At 44.3% G+C, this 18,294-nt stretch overlaps 1 protein-coding gene and 1 non-coding gene across 3 annotated transcripts in view; one reads left to right on the forward strand and one right to left on the reverse strand.

The window, feature by feature from the left end:
• Positions 1-18,294, reverse strand: part of bys (Bystin) — a 152,677-nt gene that overhangs the window by 110,139 nt on the left and 24,244 nt on the right. For both annotated transcript variants that reach the window (XM_080278382.1, XM_080278384.1), the window contains exon 4: positions 10,225-10,369. In XM_080278382.1, coding sequence (XP_080134508.1) covers positions 10,225-10,369 — 145 coding nt within the window. The remainder of the gene's footprint in view (positions 1-10,224; positions 10,370-18,294) is intronic.
• LOC145407598 (5S ribosomal RNA) lies at positions 17,215-17,333 on the forward strand. Its single transcript, XR_013898748.1, has one exon. It is a non-coding gene; the product is annotated as a 5S ribosomal RNA (ribosomal RNA).

Here is an 18,294-nt window from a genome sequence, read left to right on the forward strand (position 1 = left end):
TCTGACCCGACACTTGCTGCCATGCGGAACAAACAAAAGGGTCGAGTGAGTAAGTATTCACGGGGAGGTCGAGCCAAGTTCCTTCGCAAACAAGGACGGCTCTACCGTGATTCATGAACACCCGAGGGCGAGGTTCGACTGCAGTTTGTCGTTCCCGCCAAGTACCACCTAGCAGTGTTACAATGGGGTCATTGTTCAGCCTCAGGAGGTCACATGGGCAAAAGGAAGACCCAGGGCCGTATCCGAGCTGACTTTTTCTGGCCAGGGATGGGACGAGACATAGATAGTTTCGTCCGTTCCTGCAGTGTGTGTCAAGGTAACACCACTAATCAGGGACATGTCCTTCCTGTGCCGTTCGTAACCACACCTGTAATCTCTGAGTCAGTTGAGAGACAGGGTAGTGGTGAAGTGGGTGTAGACCTGACGTCTTGCTCATTGGCCCCACAGGACACATCATGTCCAGGGCCTGTACATACATATTATGTACCGTAGGTTAAGGGGGAAGTTCGAGAGAGAACTCTGCAGAAGCGACTCGAGGCTATGGAAGACCCGAGTTTGCACAAGGATTCTCAGCTCCCCGATACTAATATAAGTACTGTAGGTTAAAGGGGAAGTTCGAGAGAGAACTCCGCAGAGGCGACTCGAGGCTATGGAAGACCCGAGTTTGCACAAGGATTCTCAGCTCCCCAATACTAATATAAGTACTGTAGGTTAAGGGGGAAGTTCGAGAGAGAACTCCGCAGAGGCGACTCGAGGCTATGGAAGACCCGAGTTTGCACAAGGATTCTCAGCCCCCCGATATTAATATAAGTACTGTAGGTTAAGGCACAGGTTGAGGACCCGTGTGCAGTTCGAGGCTATGGAAGACCCAAGTTTGCACAAGGATTCTCAACTTGCCGACACTAATCGTGTGCTATAATTAATGGCGACCTCGAATGTACGAAGCTTAGGCTGTCACTTGTATTTTTCAGCTAAAGCGTACTTTTCGTAGCATGTACTGATTGCTAGGCAGAGAGAGTAATTGTAACGTAATAAGAATTTTGTCTCATTGACACTTTTGATGCTCCACCTTAATTGGTTTTGCAGGTACAGCAATGGGTGTAGCAGTTTTGCTGTGCGGGCCAGCTGATCATCTGCCGCACGCTGCCGCCTCTTCTCCTCTGCCTTCGTCGTCGCCATATTATTATTTACTGTGTCATTTTACACGTAGGTACAGTTACACTACAAATGTCACACCTACACCGTGTATTACATACACCACACTACACAACAATTAGTTGTCAGTGTAAATGTAGCGAACTTTCGCTCAGTTTGACCTGAGTACAGGATTTTCACCGTCGTCATGGAGTTTTTCCCTCAAGCTTGCTTCTATTAACGTAAATACGAGGTTTTTTCGCTCACTGGCGACTACAACTTTCTCCTGTAGCAGGACAGCACACACACACACCACAGTGTGAATCTTGTGTGACTGAGCTAGGATTTATATGTATGGATATTGAAATCTTTTTTCGGAAGGAAAAAAAGATTTGATTTTCACGGGGCGTAATGTCACGAGTCGGCTAGTGACATTGGCTTTTGTGGGAAACCATGAACTCAAGTGGAATCCCAGTTTATCGTTCAGTTAACCGCTCATTTGGACGGAAGCTTTGTCAAATCAATTTTTCATTGTCATAAGTGATCGTCTTTGTGTGAGACATTAGCACTTCCGCTGAGCGATTTGTTTTGGGCGTGTTTCGCTCACTCGACCGTTAGACAAATGCAGCCTAGTGCTCCGCTTTTCTTTCCCACGACTTATTCAGTCCAGTGTTTGCGGTGACGGAGAGAGGTTCTGTGCTCCAGAAGTGTGAGAGAGAGAGGTCAGCAGCACCCAGACTCCACAAGACTACAGTTCTCCAGACTCCCACCTTAGTTGGTGATACACCGCATTCATCGACCAGTGTTTCCTTTTTGTATTTTCCTAGGTTTAAGAATTAAGTGTGCTGTTTCCTTACATGCTGGCCGGCTGCGCCACATGTTGTGTTCTTTTCTAGGCGTAAGAATTTAGCTCTTGTGTGAGTGAGTGAGTGCGATCTCATTAATTTGATTTTGAAATGTAACGTCAAATTTGTTTTGTAATCAATAAATTTAACTTCTTTTTCTTGAGCTTAATGTAATGTAAACTCCTGTTTCATTTCACCGCAGTTAAGCTTATTTCCCATATAGCTCCTAGCTTGCATAAACGTTTTGCCATTCATAACTGGTACTTAGGCCAGTCTTGTGTATTAAGCTTAAAATCCGTTGTGCCTCCTACGAGTTAAGCATCATCAAGAACCTGATACTGTTATTAGTATTAGTTATTTATTGTCAGGGGTGAAGAAACTTTCTCCAGAGGCTAACAGTACTAATAATCAGCATTTGTGAGTAATTAGTCACTGCTGTGTACTGTTGAGAAAGTTTATAAATTCTCGTTCTTAGAGAATTGTGCGAAGCAAGTCAGCGTAAAGTAATCGTTGCTTCATTTAGTAAGACAATCATTGTCCCTGTTGTTCAATATTATTGAATATCATTATCATTTAAATAATATTTAGCATTTATTTTAAAAACCCCGTGACAATGAGGAAGGGGGGGGTGAGTTGGGGGGAGGGTAGTCAAATGGTGGGTGACAGAGCGACTTGGAGGTGTTTTGTCTGCGGCCACCCTTTGCGGGATTAGGGCATCGGGCTATAGATAGATAGATCGATAGATACACTACAGTACAGTATGGCAATACAGTACAGAACTACAGTCACTTAACCACATTTATAGTTCATAAAGTTTACAGGGAGTGTGGGCAAAAAATCATGATTTTATGTAGTGAAGTTGGGAGGCCCTGGACCCAAATTGATTTTTCCCATAAGACGTTCAGTTTAAATTTCAATGTTCTGAATTTAGATGCAGTTTTTTGGTACATACGTCTATCGAAATTTGAGATTTTACTGTATGTGGTTCAAGAGCATTTTCACCACTGCCAAAGCCTTAGAGAAGGCAGCCACAGTCGTGCCGTAAGTACCCTGTACACTGCTAAGTATTTTCCATACTCCTAATTCCTCATTCTCTGGTTCCTTTTCATTTATGTCCATTATTGGTATGACTAAGGTCTTAAACAGGTTTAAATAGGAGCTATGCATGTCTGGTAAGGAGTTATTTAGGTGGCTTTCAAAGTTAGGCTGAGTTAGGGTCCTTAACTCCTTAACCGCAGGGCGTCACTTTCGTGACACTTGGGCGCAAGGGATCATACCACAGGGTGTCACTTTTGTGATTCTGTGTTATTTTGAATTCGCCCAGGCTTTCAAGTGGTGGCTTGTATCATCTGTCAGAACTGCCAGTGTCCAGCTATAGTCAGTGCTGCTAATGTCATCTGTATTCCCATCCATTGTTGACAATTTAGCCATTTTTCCCCTGTCCTTGACTCCCCTCCTTACCTCCCCTCCATTACCCTCTTCCCGCCTGCCCGGCCGTGCCATGCTAAGCAAATCCTGCCTGGATTTTTCCACTCATTTCATCAATTGAAATGTGCCTTATGCCCTATTCTTATACATGTACAAAATAATATATACAAAAAAAAGGGAAAAGGTAACTGATACTGCCATACACATGGAATGGGCTAATTATCACCTGGCAACACCCGACGTGCACTCATTCACCATGCCTTGCAGTTCCCCTTCCTCTTCACTTAACAACAGACTTTCATCTGCAAGCAACAGTACAGATAGTTTCCAAACACTGCCCTCTCTCATTAGGGTCACTCTAACATTCACTACCCTACCTTGTTCCTCTTTTATAACCCCATCCATATACAGATTGAACAACCATGGAGGCATGACACATCCCAGTTTCAATCCAACATTCAAATAAAAAAATTCACTCAGCTTACTATCCACACGCACTACAGCCTTAGCTGCCTCATATACACTCTTCATGGCATTCAACAGCTTCCTATGTACTCCATATATTCCTAATACTTTCCACATTCCTTGTCCAAACCCATGAAGGCCAAATACAACTTCCTTCCCTTTTCTAGAAACTTTTTCACTAAAGACCTAAGACTGAATATCTGATCTACACAACCTGTTTCCTTCCTAAATCCTCCCTGTTCTCCTTCAACTAATTCTTCTGTTATTTCCCTAACTCAGTTATTAAGTATCCTACCATATACCTTTCCTATTACACTAAGATGACAAATGCCCCTATGATTACCACATACTTCTTTTTCCCCTTTTCCCTTGTCTCTATCTACCTATTTTCCTTTGTTTCATTCATTCATTCATTGCCAGACGCCATGTATCCCAAACGGGGTGGCCAAGGGCTTAGAGTTAATTGTTTTACAGGGAGGGGCACTAATCCTCCACCAACCCCACTTGACACGTACAGGGGAATAATTATACCTGACTTCCAATCCTCCAGGATTCTACCTTCCTCCCAAGCCAATCTGCACATCTTCCATATCCATTCTACAACTACCTCTCCCCCATGCTTCAGCGTTTCACCACACACTCCATCAATTGCTGGGGCTTTCCTCATTTTGACTATCTTCATTACTTCCACTACTTTCATCCTACTGATTTCTTCCTCTCTTCTCACCTCCCTCCTTCTCCCAGCCTTTCCCCTGCCACTTGTACAACACTCGCAACCCTTTCATTCCCTATATATATATACATATATATATATATATATATATATATATATATATATATCTATAGTAATCTCTCAAATATCCGACGTAAGAGAGCCATAGGCAGGTCCGGATAGTGGTCATGTCTGGATATTGGGCCCCAGCTTATGGACTTGTACTTATGGACCCTAACTCAGAGAAATACCTATACAACTCCCTCTGGACATGCATAGCACCTATTTAAGACCCAAATCACACCAATAAGGCACATAAAAGACTGAAATAAATGCCAAAGAAGCATAAAATGAGGGTTTTGAGGTAGGTTCATACAATTTTCAACATTCTGGGTACTTACAAGTCCCTGGTTCCTGGACTGGTACTTATGGACCATAACCTGGCCTAACCCAGAAAAACACCTTCCTACTGCACATGCATAGCTCCTAACACCCTATTCACACCAATAAAGGACATTAAAGAGTGAAATGAGGTGTTTGAGGTAAATATAATATGGAAAAAAGTACAATATGAAACATTCTGCCTACTTACAGCAAGTCCATGGCCATCTCGATGAATAACTGCCTCCTCTCAGACTCTGACAGTAAGAAGGATTTCCTGAAGCACTTGCAGTACACTGTTCATGAAGTCTTGCACTGAACTTAGTCAATTGCACTCAGAAGCCCGTTCTCTTCACAGTGCACACTCTTGTCTAACTTATGCTCCATTGTAACTTACTAAGTGTTGCACTCTGCACTTTAACTTTTCCCACTCTTCTAACCATTTTCTAAAGCAAAAACAGACAAGTCTATTTATGTTACATTTAGTTCAAAAATTGTCTTTTCACTCACAACTGTAAATCCTTAACACAACGCACTGTTTTTTTCACTGCACAACACAGTAAATTCCCATGTGGTCTAGTGGAGAAGTTCTTGCTGTTTAATCACTGTCAGAGTCCGAGAGTATCACTGGCAGGTGACCTAGGGGTGCGTCGCTGGGTCGTGGTGATGGCGTACCCACTGCAGACGACTCTGAAGATAGACGCAAACTCACGTCGAGCGGTAACTCCACCGTGGCTGATGTGCTGGGCTGTGGCTCGGAGCATGAAGGCCTGTCTTGGGGAGGCAACGGAGTGGAGCCAGGGCTGGGCACAACGGGGGTCACGGGCCTGAAAAAACTGTCAATGGTTGATTGACGCAAGGAACGACAATTCTGACGATTAATGATGGCTGCCTGAAAGCACGCACTTCCTCCACAAGTCCCAAGGGCCCCATCTCCCTGTCGCAGTCCGGGTGTTCCAAGTAGTCGAGAACGAACTCTAGGTGTTCCAGGAGTGCGCTCAGCTTGGGGATGGCTGGAGTAGTGTCATGCTCAGAGGAGTCCGCATCATCATCGCCGTCCTTGTCAGAATCTTCAAGCTGGGTACTGACACCTGCAACTGAAGATGCGATCTCGATATCAGACAATGTCTGATACCCAGGATCGCCCTCGTCGTCATCCAACCGCCCACACACATCGTCCACATCAAAATTGTCACCATGCGTACGTAGACGTGCATGGAAGTCATCCACGTCAAAACCTAGGAAATCATACTCCACATCCGTTCCGAGAAGCAGACGAGACCAACCAATTTCTAGAGTCTTGACAGGGACTTCCTTCCATGCACTGCCCCAGTTGTAGATTCCAGAATTGATGTTGTAGCGGCGAAGGTTTTCCAATGTCCGCTGGCCTCGCGCGTCCCGTCCCTCCCTGCGCTTGTCCTTGTCCTCGAGAACAACCATCACCTCGTCCAGGAACTTCCTTCGGTATAGGCGCTTTGTTGCCACGATCACTCCTTGGTTCATTGGTTGGATGGGAGCAGTCGTATTAGGTGACAGAAACATGCACCTAATCCGACCATTCTCAGCCACCAAGTCATTGTCGCACGGGTAGGCAGGTGCATTGTCAAGGAGAAGGAGGGCCTTTACCTGGTCGCGCAGGATTCCCAGTGTCTTCGTCTGGAAATGTATGACCTCCTTGACGAAGTGGCGGTGGAACCAGTCTTTGAAGATCTGGGCTGTAAACCATGCCTTCAAAGAATGGTACCAGACGACAGGAAGGACATCTATCACCCCACGAAGACACTGAGGTTGCTTTGCACGGCCAACATGATGGGCTTAAGCCGGTGCATGCCGTTAGCATTGGCACAACACAAAGCAGATATCCGTTGCTTGAAGAGCTTGCGGCCAGGTACACGCTTCTCCGTCTACTCGGCTAGAGTGTTCGTTGGCAAAGAGCGATAGACTAAACCAGTTTCGTCAGCATTGTAGACTTGACCGAGAGTGAGGCCCTCCCTGTCGATCAAGCCCTTCACCTTGTGCCGAAACTCGTCAACTCCATCCTCGTTAGCGTCCAAAGCTTTGCCATGAGCTTTACGGTTGGTAAGGCCATGCCGTAACTTGAACGCGAAGAGCCAACCCTCGGATGCCTTGAAGTCTAGGGCATCGTGAAGCCTGCCAAATTTCTCAGCAGCAGCCTTCAGCTCCGTATCTTGTACCATCACACCAGCAGCATGTTGCTGTCGATACCAAATCAACGTGGAGTGGTCGGCTTCAGCAAACTTGGGAGTAAACATCACCTTTCCCTCCACGTTGCGTTTGCTTCTCGACAAGAAGTCAGCCATGTACTGCATGAGTTTGTCTTGGGATCTCTTAATATCGAACAAAGTAGATCGGGCCAGGTTGAACTCACGGAGGATGCGGGAAGAAGACCACCCCGCATCTACTTTCTCCAATATCTCCTGTTTCTAAGCCAGAGTCAACACCACTCTCTTCCTCTTCTCAGACGGCGAGGCCATCATCACACACACCTAATAAGAGGCACGAGAGCAGCAGGAGTGCCTGCAGCAGGCAAAGCACCACCACAAAAGCGAGCACGTGGGCAGCCATGACGACGAGCGACAGGCGGAAAGTGGGGAGGATGCAGCGGCGCTGTAGCAGACGTTGGAGGAATGACGCGCCACAACAAAGCTGTCCCCCGCCCCGCACGCCAAGTTCAAATTACGGGCGGGAATTTTTTTTTTTTTTTTTTTTTTGCAGTTTTCAGACCATTTTGGGAATATTGGATCCAGGGACTATTATGTCCGGTTAGTGGGGATGTTCGGATATTAGAGGGATTACTGTATATATATATACTGTATATATATATATATATATATATATATATATATATATATGTATATATATATATACATGTATATATATATATATATATATATATATATATATATATATATAAGTAATCCCTGTAATATCCGGACGCCCATTTTCCGGACATCCCCAATAACTGGACATTTTCGTCCCGGAATCCAATATTCCCAAAATGGGCCAAAAACCGCAAAAATTTCAAAAAAAAATCTGACTTTTTCCCTACCCGTAATTTGAAATTGCCGTGTGGTGCCGAACAGCTGTTACACCATGGTCTCTTTACCCCTTCCTTCCTCCCCTCTCCCCCCTCCCCTGTCAGGTTTGCCATTTGGTATTTTTCATTACCAAATGTGGGCCAATTTGGTAATGAAAAATTCGTTTGGTAATGAATCGGAATAATACAGTACCAAACAGATTATTTACATGTATGAGGATACACAGGATGGAGATGGTGGATTGTTTGCTCTCTCTGATTAATTTGGTAGCCTATATAACGTGATAATAAGCAACATGCTGTTAATTATAAGAAGAGTGATTACATGTATTTCCACTTGTGTATATAATTAGTGAAGTACAGATGCTAGCTTTACGAATTTGGTAATGAAAGTTAAAAATGGTAATGAAAATTGAGGAGTTTGGTAATGTGGCCATTGCGATCTGGCAACTCTGTTACTCCACCATCATCAACAGTCACAGCCTAACTCCGATCGAGAGCAGATGCTTATAGCAATGCAAGCCACAGGTGCTCGTTTTTTGTGAATAAACAGTGAATAAACTGCAATACCCCGCCACTAGAACACATGGGAATTTGCAATGTTGTGCAGTTTTATGAAATTAGAATTTAGAGTGCAAAGGATTAACTGTGGACTGAAAACTGGCGGTTCACACCAGTCCAGGAGTCTGGGACTTGTTGTAAGTACCCAGAATGTTTAATATTGTATAAACTCACCTCTAAAACCTCATTTTATGGTTCTTTTGCATTTATTTCAGTCTTTTATGTCCCTTATTGGTGTGATTTGGGTCTTAAATAGGTGCAATGCATGTCCAGAGGGAGTTGTATAGGTGTTTTTCTGAGATAGGGTCCATAAGTACAAGTCCAGGAGGCTGGGACCCAATATCCCGACAGGATCACTATCCAGACATGCCTTTGGCTCTATTACATCGGATATTGGAGGGATTACTGTATATGTATAAAATAAATATATATATATATATATATACACACTATATATATATATATATATACAGTATATATATATATATATATATATATATATATATATATATATATATATATATATATATACACACAAACACATAAACACTAAATATATATTTTCTATATTATTGGGACTTAGGCAAAAAATGCAGTTACCTGGAACAATCTTCATAATTATATTTTATGAGCACCACATGAAAGAGTGTATGCAAAAATATTATACAGCACAAAATCTGCCCATTCCATTCTTGGTGCAGCTATGGTGAATTTTTAAATTATGGTGGGCCAGACCTCGACCTTCCATCGTACCAAACAATGACTGATGAGGTGTGAGTGGGGTTTGGCTGTGAGCAGCTGAAAAGACAGGAGATGCCTTCATATGATATATTTCAAGGCATTTGTCACCAATCCACCTAAAAAGAATGCATGAAAAATCATATTTTCAACCAAATGCTGAAGCTTTATTTTGCATTACATCCTGGAATGGCTGTGGCTGAACATTGCAATTAATGGGTAGGTGGGGGTGCTCACCATCCACTCACTCAACGTAGTGCTGCTCTTGGATGACAGCCCTTTCCTCTCTTCTGTCCTTTTTTCCTTCCTTCCTCTTCTGTCTTTCTTTCCTTCATGTTTTCCACTTCTTCCTGTCTACAGGTAACTCTACACTGAGTGACAAGCCAAATGGTTTCCAGTACACCAGGAAACAATTTACTACACTGGATGGTAACCATATAACCATATTATGGTGCCTGAAGGTTTAACGGGTAATTAAGACGCTCTAATCAGATTGAGCTGGTGCGGGTTTATATCCAAGGGGTGGTTGGGATTTACTGCTCATGTAATGCCACTCAGGGATGAGTGAGGCTGGTCACTCTCATCTTAAATGTCAGGACCAACTTCCCTAACCCCGGGCTCCTACGCTCCTCATGGGACAACATAGGATTAAGTGATGGGTGGATAAATGAATGAATGAATGAATTCACTCCTGGAGTGAGTGGCCAGAACATATCACCTCCACATCACCCTTTCCTCCATCATAAGACTGCCCTCCCTCCAACTCATCCTCATTCATGTACCTCCACAGCCAAACACTCTACCTTATCCTCAGTCTCCCCCTCACTTTCTCCCATGCCAGCTGACTCAAACATACTCCAAGTCAATTTATCACCTCCAAAACATCAGTCTGATAAACTCACCAGTTCTGCTTCAAAATCTTTCACAACTTTGTCAACATTCTGTGGTATGGCCGGCTGCACCTCATCTTCATCTTCTTCCTCATCACTGCTCTCATCACTTTCAGTTTTGGCTGCAGATTTTCTACTAAGTGTCACTTCAGCTGGTCTGAAACATAAATCATGATCGTCATCATCATACCAACCACTTTTTCCGACGTAAGGATGGGGTGAGGTAGGGTTCAAAAAGAAGAGAATAAATACAACAGAGAAGGAGCTAAACAGCATGTCCAGCAAAATGGGCCACACACTCATTCACTCACCAGTCACATCCTCACAATCCTGACAAAAACCAAGATAACCTCAACAGTGGAGATCTGGAAACCCACAGCTGATGCAGCCACTTTCCTGCAGTCCAATGGGTTGGCAACCAGACAGGCCCAGGTTACAACAGTTGCAACTTCAGTTTTTATATACAAATGTGATGTACTTTAAACTAAGACAGCTTTTTCCATACAACTGGTATTATAAATTGGAGGGAACTGGCATAGATCAGCTTTATATGTAGCAATGGTGTTGGGCAGGAAAGCCTTTATGTGGTGGCAAAAATATGACTGGAGTGGCTAAGTTATACAAACATCCTTCAATCTCCTCCTCATCCCCTGAACAAAGGATGGTGGACTGTGGATGAAGGGCAACTCTGGCTTGGTCCACTGTGTTCATGTTCAGAGAAGCCTCAGGTTGCAACTACAGCACACCCCTGCTATCTGATCTCCCAGTAGTTGACAAAATCCTATAACAATGTGAAATAAGTTAGGACCATCTCCCTTTATTTGATGCACACTCCCGATATAATAATAAAAGTAGCAGATGAAAAGCCCACCACACATCAACCAACATGCAAGCTGACTATCACTTGTCTGAGCCAAGATGGCCATCAATGCTTACAGGCACAGAACCCATTTCAACACTTCTGCGGAAGCCCCAGAGCTCCTGCCACTCCTTTGAACAGGTGGGCCATTCCATCCGATGCTCACTCTCTCTCTCTCACATGTGCCGAGGTAGCGATAACATTTCGTGTTCATCGCATTGCATCATTCTCTCACTCCCCTGTGTAATATCACAGACCCCCTACAACCATTTGTCTGCAGTGGTAGTGACTGAAAGGCATCACTGTGTGTGCTTCAAAGTTTGTTTCCCCCCCCCCCCATATAAGTAAAGTCTGTGTGATAATGTCTGGCTGAGGTGCTACCCCTAGTAAAACTGAGGTGCTCAGGGTGCTGCCTGGCAAAGGAAAGTGAAGCACTCACGGAAGAGCTCTCCATTGCCTAATGTAAATGTTCCTGAGGAATGGTGAGTGCCCTTGGACACCACCTATCCCCGAGTCTCAGGGGGACTCATGATGACCCATGATGATCCATGATGACAACTCTACCAAGACCTGGGACCATCACAACCATCAACACCACTGTGCAAACTTTCAATACAATTATTCAAAATGAAGACAAAAGACACATCCCTAAAGACAAAAGAAAGAGATACAACCCCATCTTCACACCTGAAATTCAAGGCCTCATCAGTCAATGCGACACACTATGACACTCCCCAACACCCTATACACAGGACACCGTACAACAACTACAAGAACTCAACATTCAAATAAACAATAAAATATCAGAGCAGCAAACACTAAATTGGAATAAATATCTCCAAACACTTGGTCAGAAAATAAACATCAGCAAACTCTACAAAACATTAAATGACATCACAATCTCCAACAGCAACAGTACACAATCACACACTGCCATCACAACAACAGACACCATACCCTTACACAAACAACAAGCTAACACTCTCATCAAACACTTTTCACATGTCAGCCATCTAAATCCCCATCGTGACGACCAACATGTCATCCGACTTAAGAGACAGTTCCCCACAGACCCAGACTTCGCACCTTTCACTTACAACCAGACGAAGCACATTAGTAGCAACCTTAAGCACTCATCTGCCTGTGGACCAGACAACATAAGCAACATACACCTTAAACACCCTGGACCACAAGACATACAAGCACTCACCAATATATCAAATTACAGCTAATCTATCTATCTATTGCCAGACGCCTCAATCCCGTCTGGGGTGGCCACAAACAAATCGCCTCCAAGTCGCCCTGTCCCCCGCCATCTCACTGCCCTGCTCCCAACTCACACCCCCCTCTCTCACATACCTCTCCACCCCATCCCTCCATCTCATCCTCGGCCTCCCCCTCCCTCTTCCCCCCTCCACCTCACTCACATACACTCTCTTCGTCAGTCTTTCACCCTCCATCCTCTCCACATGGCCAAACCACCTCAGTGTGTTCCTCATAACGTTTCCTATCACATCCACATCAACACCACAACGTTCCTTTATATCCTCATTCGTCAGCCTGTCTCTCCATGTGATTCCACAGGCTCCTCTTAAATAACTCATTTCCACTGCTCTCACTCTTGACTTGTGTCCTTCCAACAATGTCCAAGCTTCACTTCCGTACGTTAGAGTTGGTATCACAATACTGTCATGTAGTAACTTTTTCACTTCCATGCTCACTTCCCTGTTTCTTATCACTGCTTTCACAGAACCAGCAACCTTTCTTCCCTGCTGCACCCTTTCCTGCACTTCATCCTCCAAACCTCCATCCTTACTCGTCACACTACCCAAGTACTTAAACGTACTCACATTTTCCAATTCCTCATCATCCAACCTCGCTGTACATTCACTGACTTCACCTCTCTCAAAGACCATCACTTTACTCTTCCCTACATTCACCTTTAGATTCCGTTTCTTACACACTCTCCCAAACTCATTCACCAATCAAACAACATAATACCCAGGATCGGGAGGCATGGCTCTATCATTACTATTCCCAAACCCAACAAAGACCCTACGTTACCTTCCACACACCGCCCCATCACACTCCTCTGCACCCCCTCCAAAGTCACTGAATGACTGGAATCACAACTAGTTGCACCTCAGACCCCCCTAGCCCCATCACAACATGGTTTTAGGCCACTACTCCACGAACATTCTTCTTACAGACCTTACACAGAGAGTTTTTGATGGCATCAATTCAGCTAGGCCACCATACATAACACTCCTAGCCACACTAGACATTAGCACAGTTTTTTATGCCATCCCCCGCCACAACCTCACAAACAAAATATTCAATACAAACTTGCACAATAATACAAAAAGATGGCTGGCACACTATTTAGCAGGCAGATGTGCACTTGTAACCTTTGCCAGTCAGTCATTGAGCATCATAAACTTCACAAACAGCATCCTTCAAGGATCTGTTTTGTCCCCCACTCTCTTTAACCTATATATGCATGACACACCCACACCCCACACACCACAAATACACATAGCTTCCTATGCGGACAACATAACATTTACATGTACACACCAAAATGCAAACACAGCCACACACATCCTCCAACCTTACCTCAACATACTACACAAATGGTTCACCACAAACAGGTTCAAAATAGCCCCAGCCAAATCTACAGTGACCCTTCTCACAAACTGGACAGCAGAACACAGTCACATTCCACACCTCATCATAAATAACACTCCTCTACACACACACACACACACACACACACACACACACACACAAAATCCTTGGTGTAATATACAATACATCAATGTCATCTAAACAACACATCACAAACATTAAAGATAAATTTGCACTAAGACTCTGCACCTTAAGGTCACTTGCCCATACAACATTTGGACACAACAAAGAAACCACCACCACAGTATACAAACAATATATACATTTAGTGATGAATTATGCAAGCCCTGGTTGGGCTTCTAACCTCACTAAAACACACTACAACACTCCACAGACCATACAAAACAAGGCCCTAAAAAATAATCACAGGCTGCACAGCTACTACACCCACAGACCATCTACACCACGAAATCAAAGTTCTCAAAGTCAAGAATCATCTAGACATGAGGCACACTAATTCATGCCACAGCCTCCACAAACCCACAACATCCATTACAGTACATGGCAGCACATCCACACACACCATGGAACATCAAAACAACACCCACCAATCAGATACCATTTTGTATGTGAAGTGGAGGCAGGAAGAAAAAGGGGGAGACTGAGGATGAGATGGTGGGATGGGGTAGAGAGGTATTTGAGAGAGTGGGGTGTAAGTTGGGAGGAGGTCAGTGAAATGGCAGGGGACATGGCAATACGGAGGCAAACTGTATGTGGCCACCCCTTACGGGAATAAAGCATCCAGTTATAGGTAGAGATAGATGGATATTGAAAGATACATACCATCGATGAAGTTTTTTATACTATATACTGACAATTTTATCCAGCTTAGCAGGCTTTTTAGACTGGTGGCATAGATACGGTCATCATTAACTCCTCCAATACAGTACTGGTGGGCTCTTCTATGACATTTGCTGTAAACTGTCTAAAGTCAAGTTCTTTCAATTTAATCTGACCCAGATTTCCATTCTTTTTAGCTCATTTCACTTACCAGTAGCTCTGTGGCAGAAGACAATGTTACGGCTCAACATTCTTTCCATAACACTTCTTTATCTGTAGTATAATACTGTACAGTATTGTTAACACAGTGTTACAACTCTGCCCTGGAGACTGAGAATGGCAATTTTTTGCCAAGTTACAGGAACAACACTGCACTAATGATAATCATCATCATCATCATCTAATCCAGTGTTGCCCCATGAGAAGCATAGAAGCCTCGGGCTAGGTAAGTTGGTCCTGACGTTTAAGATGAGAGTGACCAGCCTTACTCATTCCTGAGTGGCATTACATGAGCAATAAACCCCAACCACCCCTTGGATACAGTATAAACCAACACAGGCTCAAACTGGTTGGAGTGCCTTAATTACCCACTAAACCACTAGGGGTGCCATAGTTTGGTTATTTTGTTACCACCCAGCATAGTAAATGGTTTCCTGGTGCACAGGAAACTATTTGGCTTGTCACTCAGCATAGAGTCACCCGTAGACAGAAAGGGAGAGGAAAGAAAGAAGGAGTGAAGGGTGTACAAGGAAGGATGGAAAAAAGGAAGGAAGACAGGACACGGCAGCCACCCGAGAGCAGCACAACATCGAGTGGATGGATGGTGAGCGTCCCCACCTACCACTTACTAATGATCAGCTACAGCAATATGGTATGCCACTATAGTGTCGTTGTTGATACACATCAGTCAGTCTAGCTAAGCAGGGCCACCGACTTCAGGCAAGTGACTGCCCCTGTATAACCATCATGTGCAGTGAACCAATCTTCACTTGTGGCTGAAAACGTCTCACCACAGCAAGGCACGAGGATTATGTGAAAGTTTGGCTCCTGGATGGATGCTGCATTTGCATCTCTCCACTCAGTTAACAGGGGCACCACAGAAGGCTCCACTTCACCCTGTAATTGGGTTACGTATATGGTTGCCACCTAGCATTATAATTAATGTTTTCCTGGGTTACAGGAAACCATAAGGCTTGTCACTCAGTTACAGCCACCTGATGTGGAAAGTCTATCTATCTACAGCCAGACATCATAAATCCTAAAGGGGTGCCACAAACACACGGCCTCCTTGTCACCCTGTCCCCTGCCATTTTGCTGCCCTCCCCCCAACTCACACACCCCTCTCTCATATACTTCCTCACTCTATTCCTCAATCTCATCCTCAGTCTCCCCCTTTTCCAAAGCACATTAAAAGAAACCTTGATAGGATCATACTCTCACTAGAATGACTGCAAATTGGAAGTGCATTCCCAAGCAAGGCCTTTGAGATGCTAACTTTTCCTTGTAACTCTTTTCCTTTCCTGTCACTTTTTATCACTCCTCTTTCCACTTCAAGTGCTTGAAAGGGCACAACAAAGAAGAACGTTGCTGGTTTTTTTAAAGCAGTGACAAGAAATAGGGAAATAAACATGAAAGTAAAAAAAAAAAGTTGCTGCATGATATTATGGAAGTGAAGCTTGGACCTTGCTGGAAGGACACAAGTCAAGAGTGAGAGCAGTGGAAATGAGTTACAGTATTTGAAAGGAGAATGTGGAGTCACATGGAGTGACAGACTGGAAAACGAGGAAGTGAAGGAGCATTGTGGTGTGGATGAGGAGGTGATAGGAAGTGTTAGGAGAAACACACTAAGGTGGTTTGGCCATGTGGAGAGGATGGAGAGTGAGAGACTGAGGAGGAGAGTGTATGGGAGTGAGGTGGAAGAGGGGAGAGGGAGGAGGAGGAGGAGGCCAAGGATGAGATGAAGGGATGGAGTGGAGAGGTATATGAGAGAGGGGGATGTGAGCTGGGAACAGGGCAGTGAAATGGCAGGGGACAGGGAAACATGGAGGCGATTTGTTTGTGGCCACCCCTTACGGGATTAAGGCATCTGGCAATAGACAGAGAGATAGTAAGGAAGAAATGGACCTTCGTGATGCAGACCATCCCCAACATACAGTTGCTGTTACAACCACTGGAGAATGGTATCAGGAAATCATTCCTCCTATCACTGACCAATGGCCACATCCCCACACCAGTAGAAAGGGATCTTCTAACACTACCACAGAGAATGGGAGGCCTTGACATTATAAATCCAGCAGCCATGGCACAGTATGAACACATAAATTCACCTGGGCTCACCAAACCCTCAACACAGACGATTCGTGCCCAGGTTGAGACGAGTGAAATCAACCAACAATGGCAGAAGATATAAACATACAAATAAGCAAAGAGTGAGACGCAAGACAAAAGGACCAGCTACTGCACATAACCAAACATCTTACATCACACCAGTGCAAAACAGTTGAAATGGCAAAGGGGGCTGAGGTATCAAACTGGCTGTCATCCCTGCCTCTCAGAACAAAGGATTCAACTTCAACAAACAAGAATTTACTGATGCCATAGCCTTGAGATATGGGTGGCCAATAAAGAACTTACCTCAATGGTGTGCCTGTGGCACTGTTTTTTTATGCAAATCATGCAACGGCCATACCACGTTGAGTACACCGCTTCCCGTCCGATCAGCGAAGTTAAGCAACGTTGGGTCTGGTTAGTACTTGGATGGGTGACCGCCTGGGAACACCAGATGCTGTTGGCATCCCTACGTGTCAAGTGGGGTTGGTGGAGGATTAGTGCCCCTCCCTGTAAAACAATTAACTCTAAGCCGTTGGCCACCCCGTTTGGGATACATGGCGTCTGGCAATGAATGAATGAAAAAAATGCAATGGTTTGCAAGATGGGAGGCATTGTGTGCATTTGACATCATGAAGTACATGACCTCAATGCAAAAATGATACAGGAAATATGTGGTCTTTTCAGAATATCTGACCTTAGGCTCTGAAAATATAAACAGCTAACCAGTTGAGCTAGGACATTAATCCCCCTCAAAGTATGCCCATCTAATTTGACACATGCAGCCAGCGTTCTTTTCACTGCTTGAAACATTTTTCAGTCAGTTTTTGGTATCTCCTGCAGGTGTTTCACTGCAATCGTCATGATCTCTTCTCTCGGATGATCGCTGCTCAAGACATGCTGGAGTGAGCAATTCGTTACCCAAACTTTATGAAAACCGTTATCACTGGAGATGAGACTTGGGTGTATGGGTACGACCCAGAAGCCAAAGCACACTTCTCCCAGCGGAAGCATTCAGGGCCAAAAAAAAAGCACAACAGGTCCGCAGCATGGTGAAATGAATGTTGACAGTATTTTTTTACTACCATAGTGCTGTGCATCATGAATACACATCAGAAGGTCGGACTGTCAACAAACATTACTACATCAACATTATCAGCTGTCTTCATGACACAGTTCGACAGAAGAGACCAGACTTTTGGAGAGTGGCAAGTTGGAAGCTGCATCATGACAATGCCCCTGCCACTTCTTCTCAACTGATTCTGAAATTTTTGGCCAAGCACAACATCCCACAGGTCCGGCAGGCTCCCCGCTCATCAGACTTTTGGTTATTCCTCAAACTCAAACCTCAGCTGAAAGGTTCCTAATTTGAGACGAAAGAAAAGATCATGACGAAAGCGATGAAGCACCTGCAGGAGATACCGAAA

Source organism: Coenobita brevimanus, chromosome 73 (genome assembly GCF_032717465.1).
Source record: "Coenobita brevimanus isolate Jiangsu-jjx chromosome 73, ASM3271746v2, whole genome shotgun sequence".
NCBI lineage: Eukaryota > Metazoa > Arthropoda > Malacostraca > Decapoda > Coenobitidae > Coenobita > Coenobita brevimanus.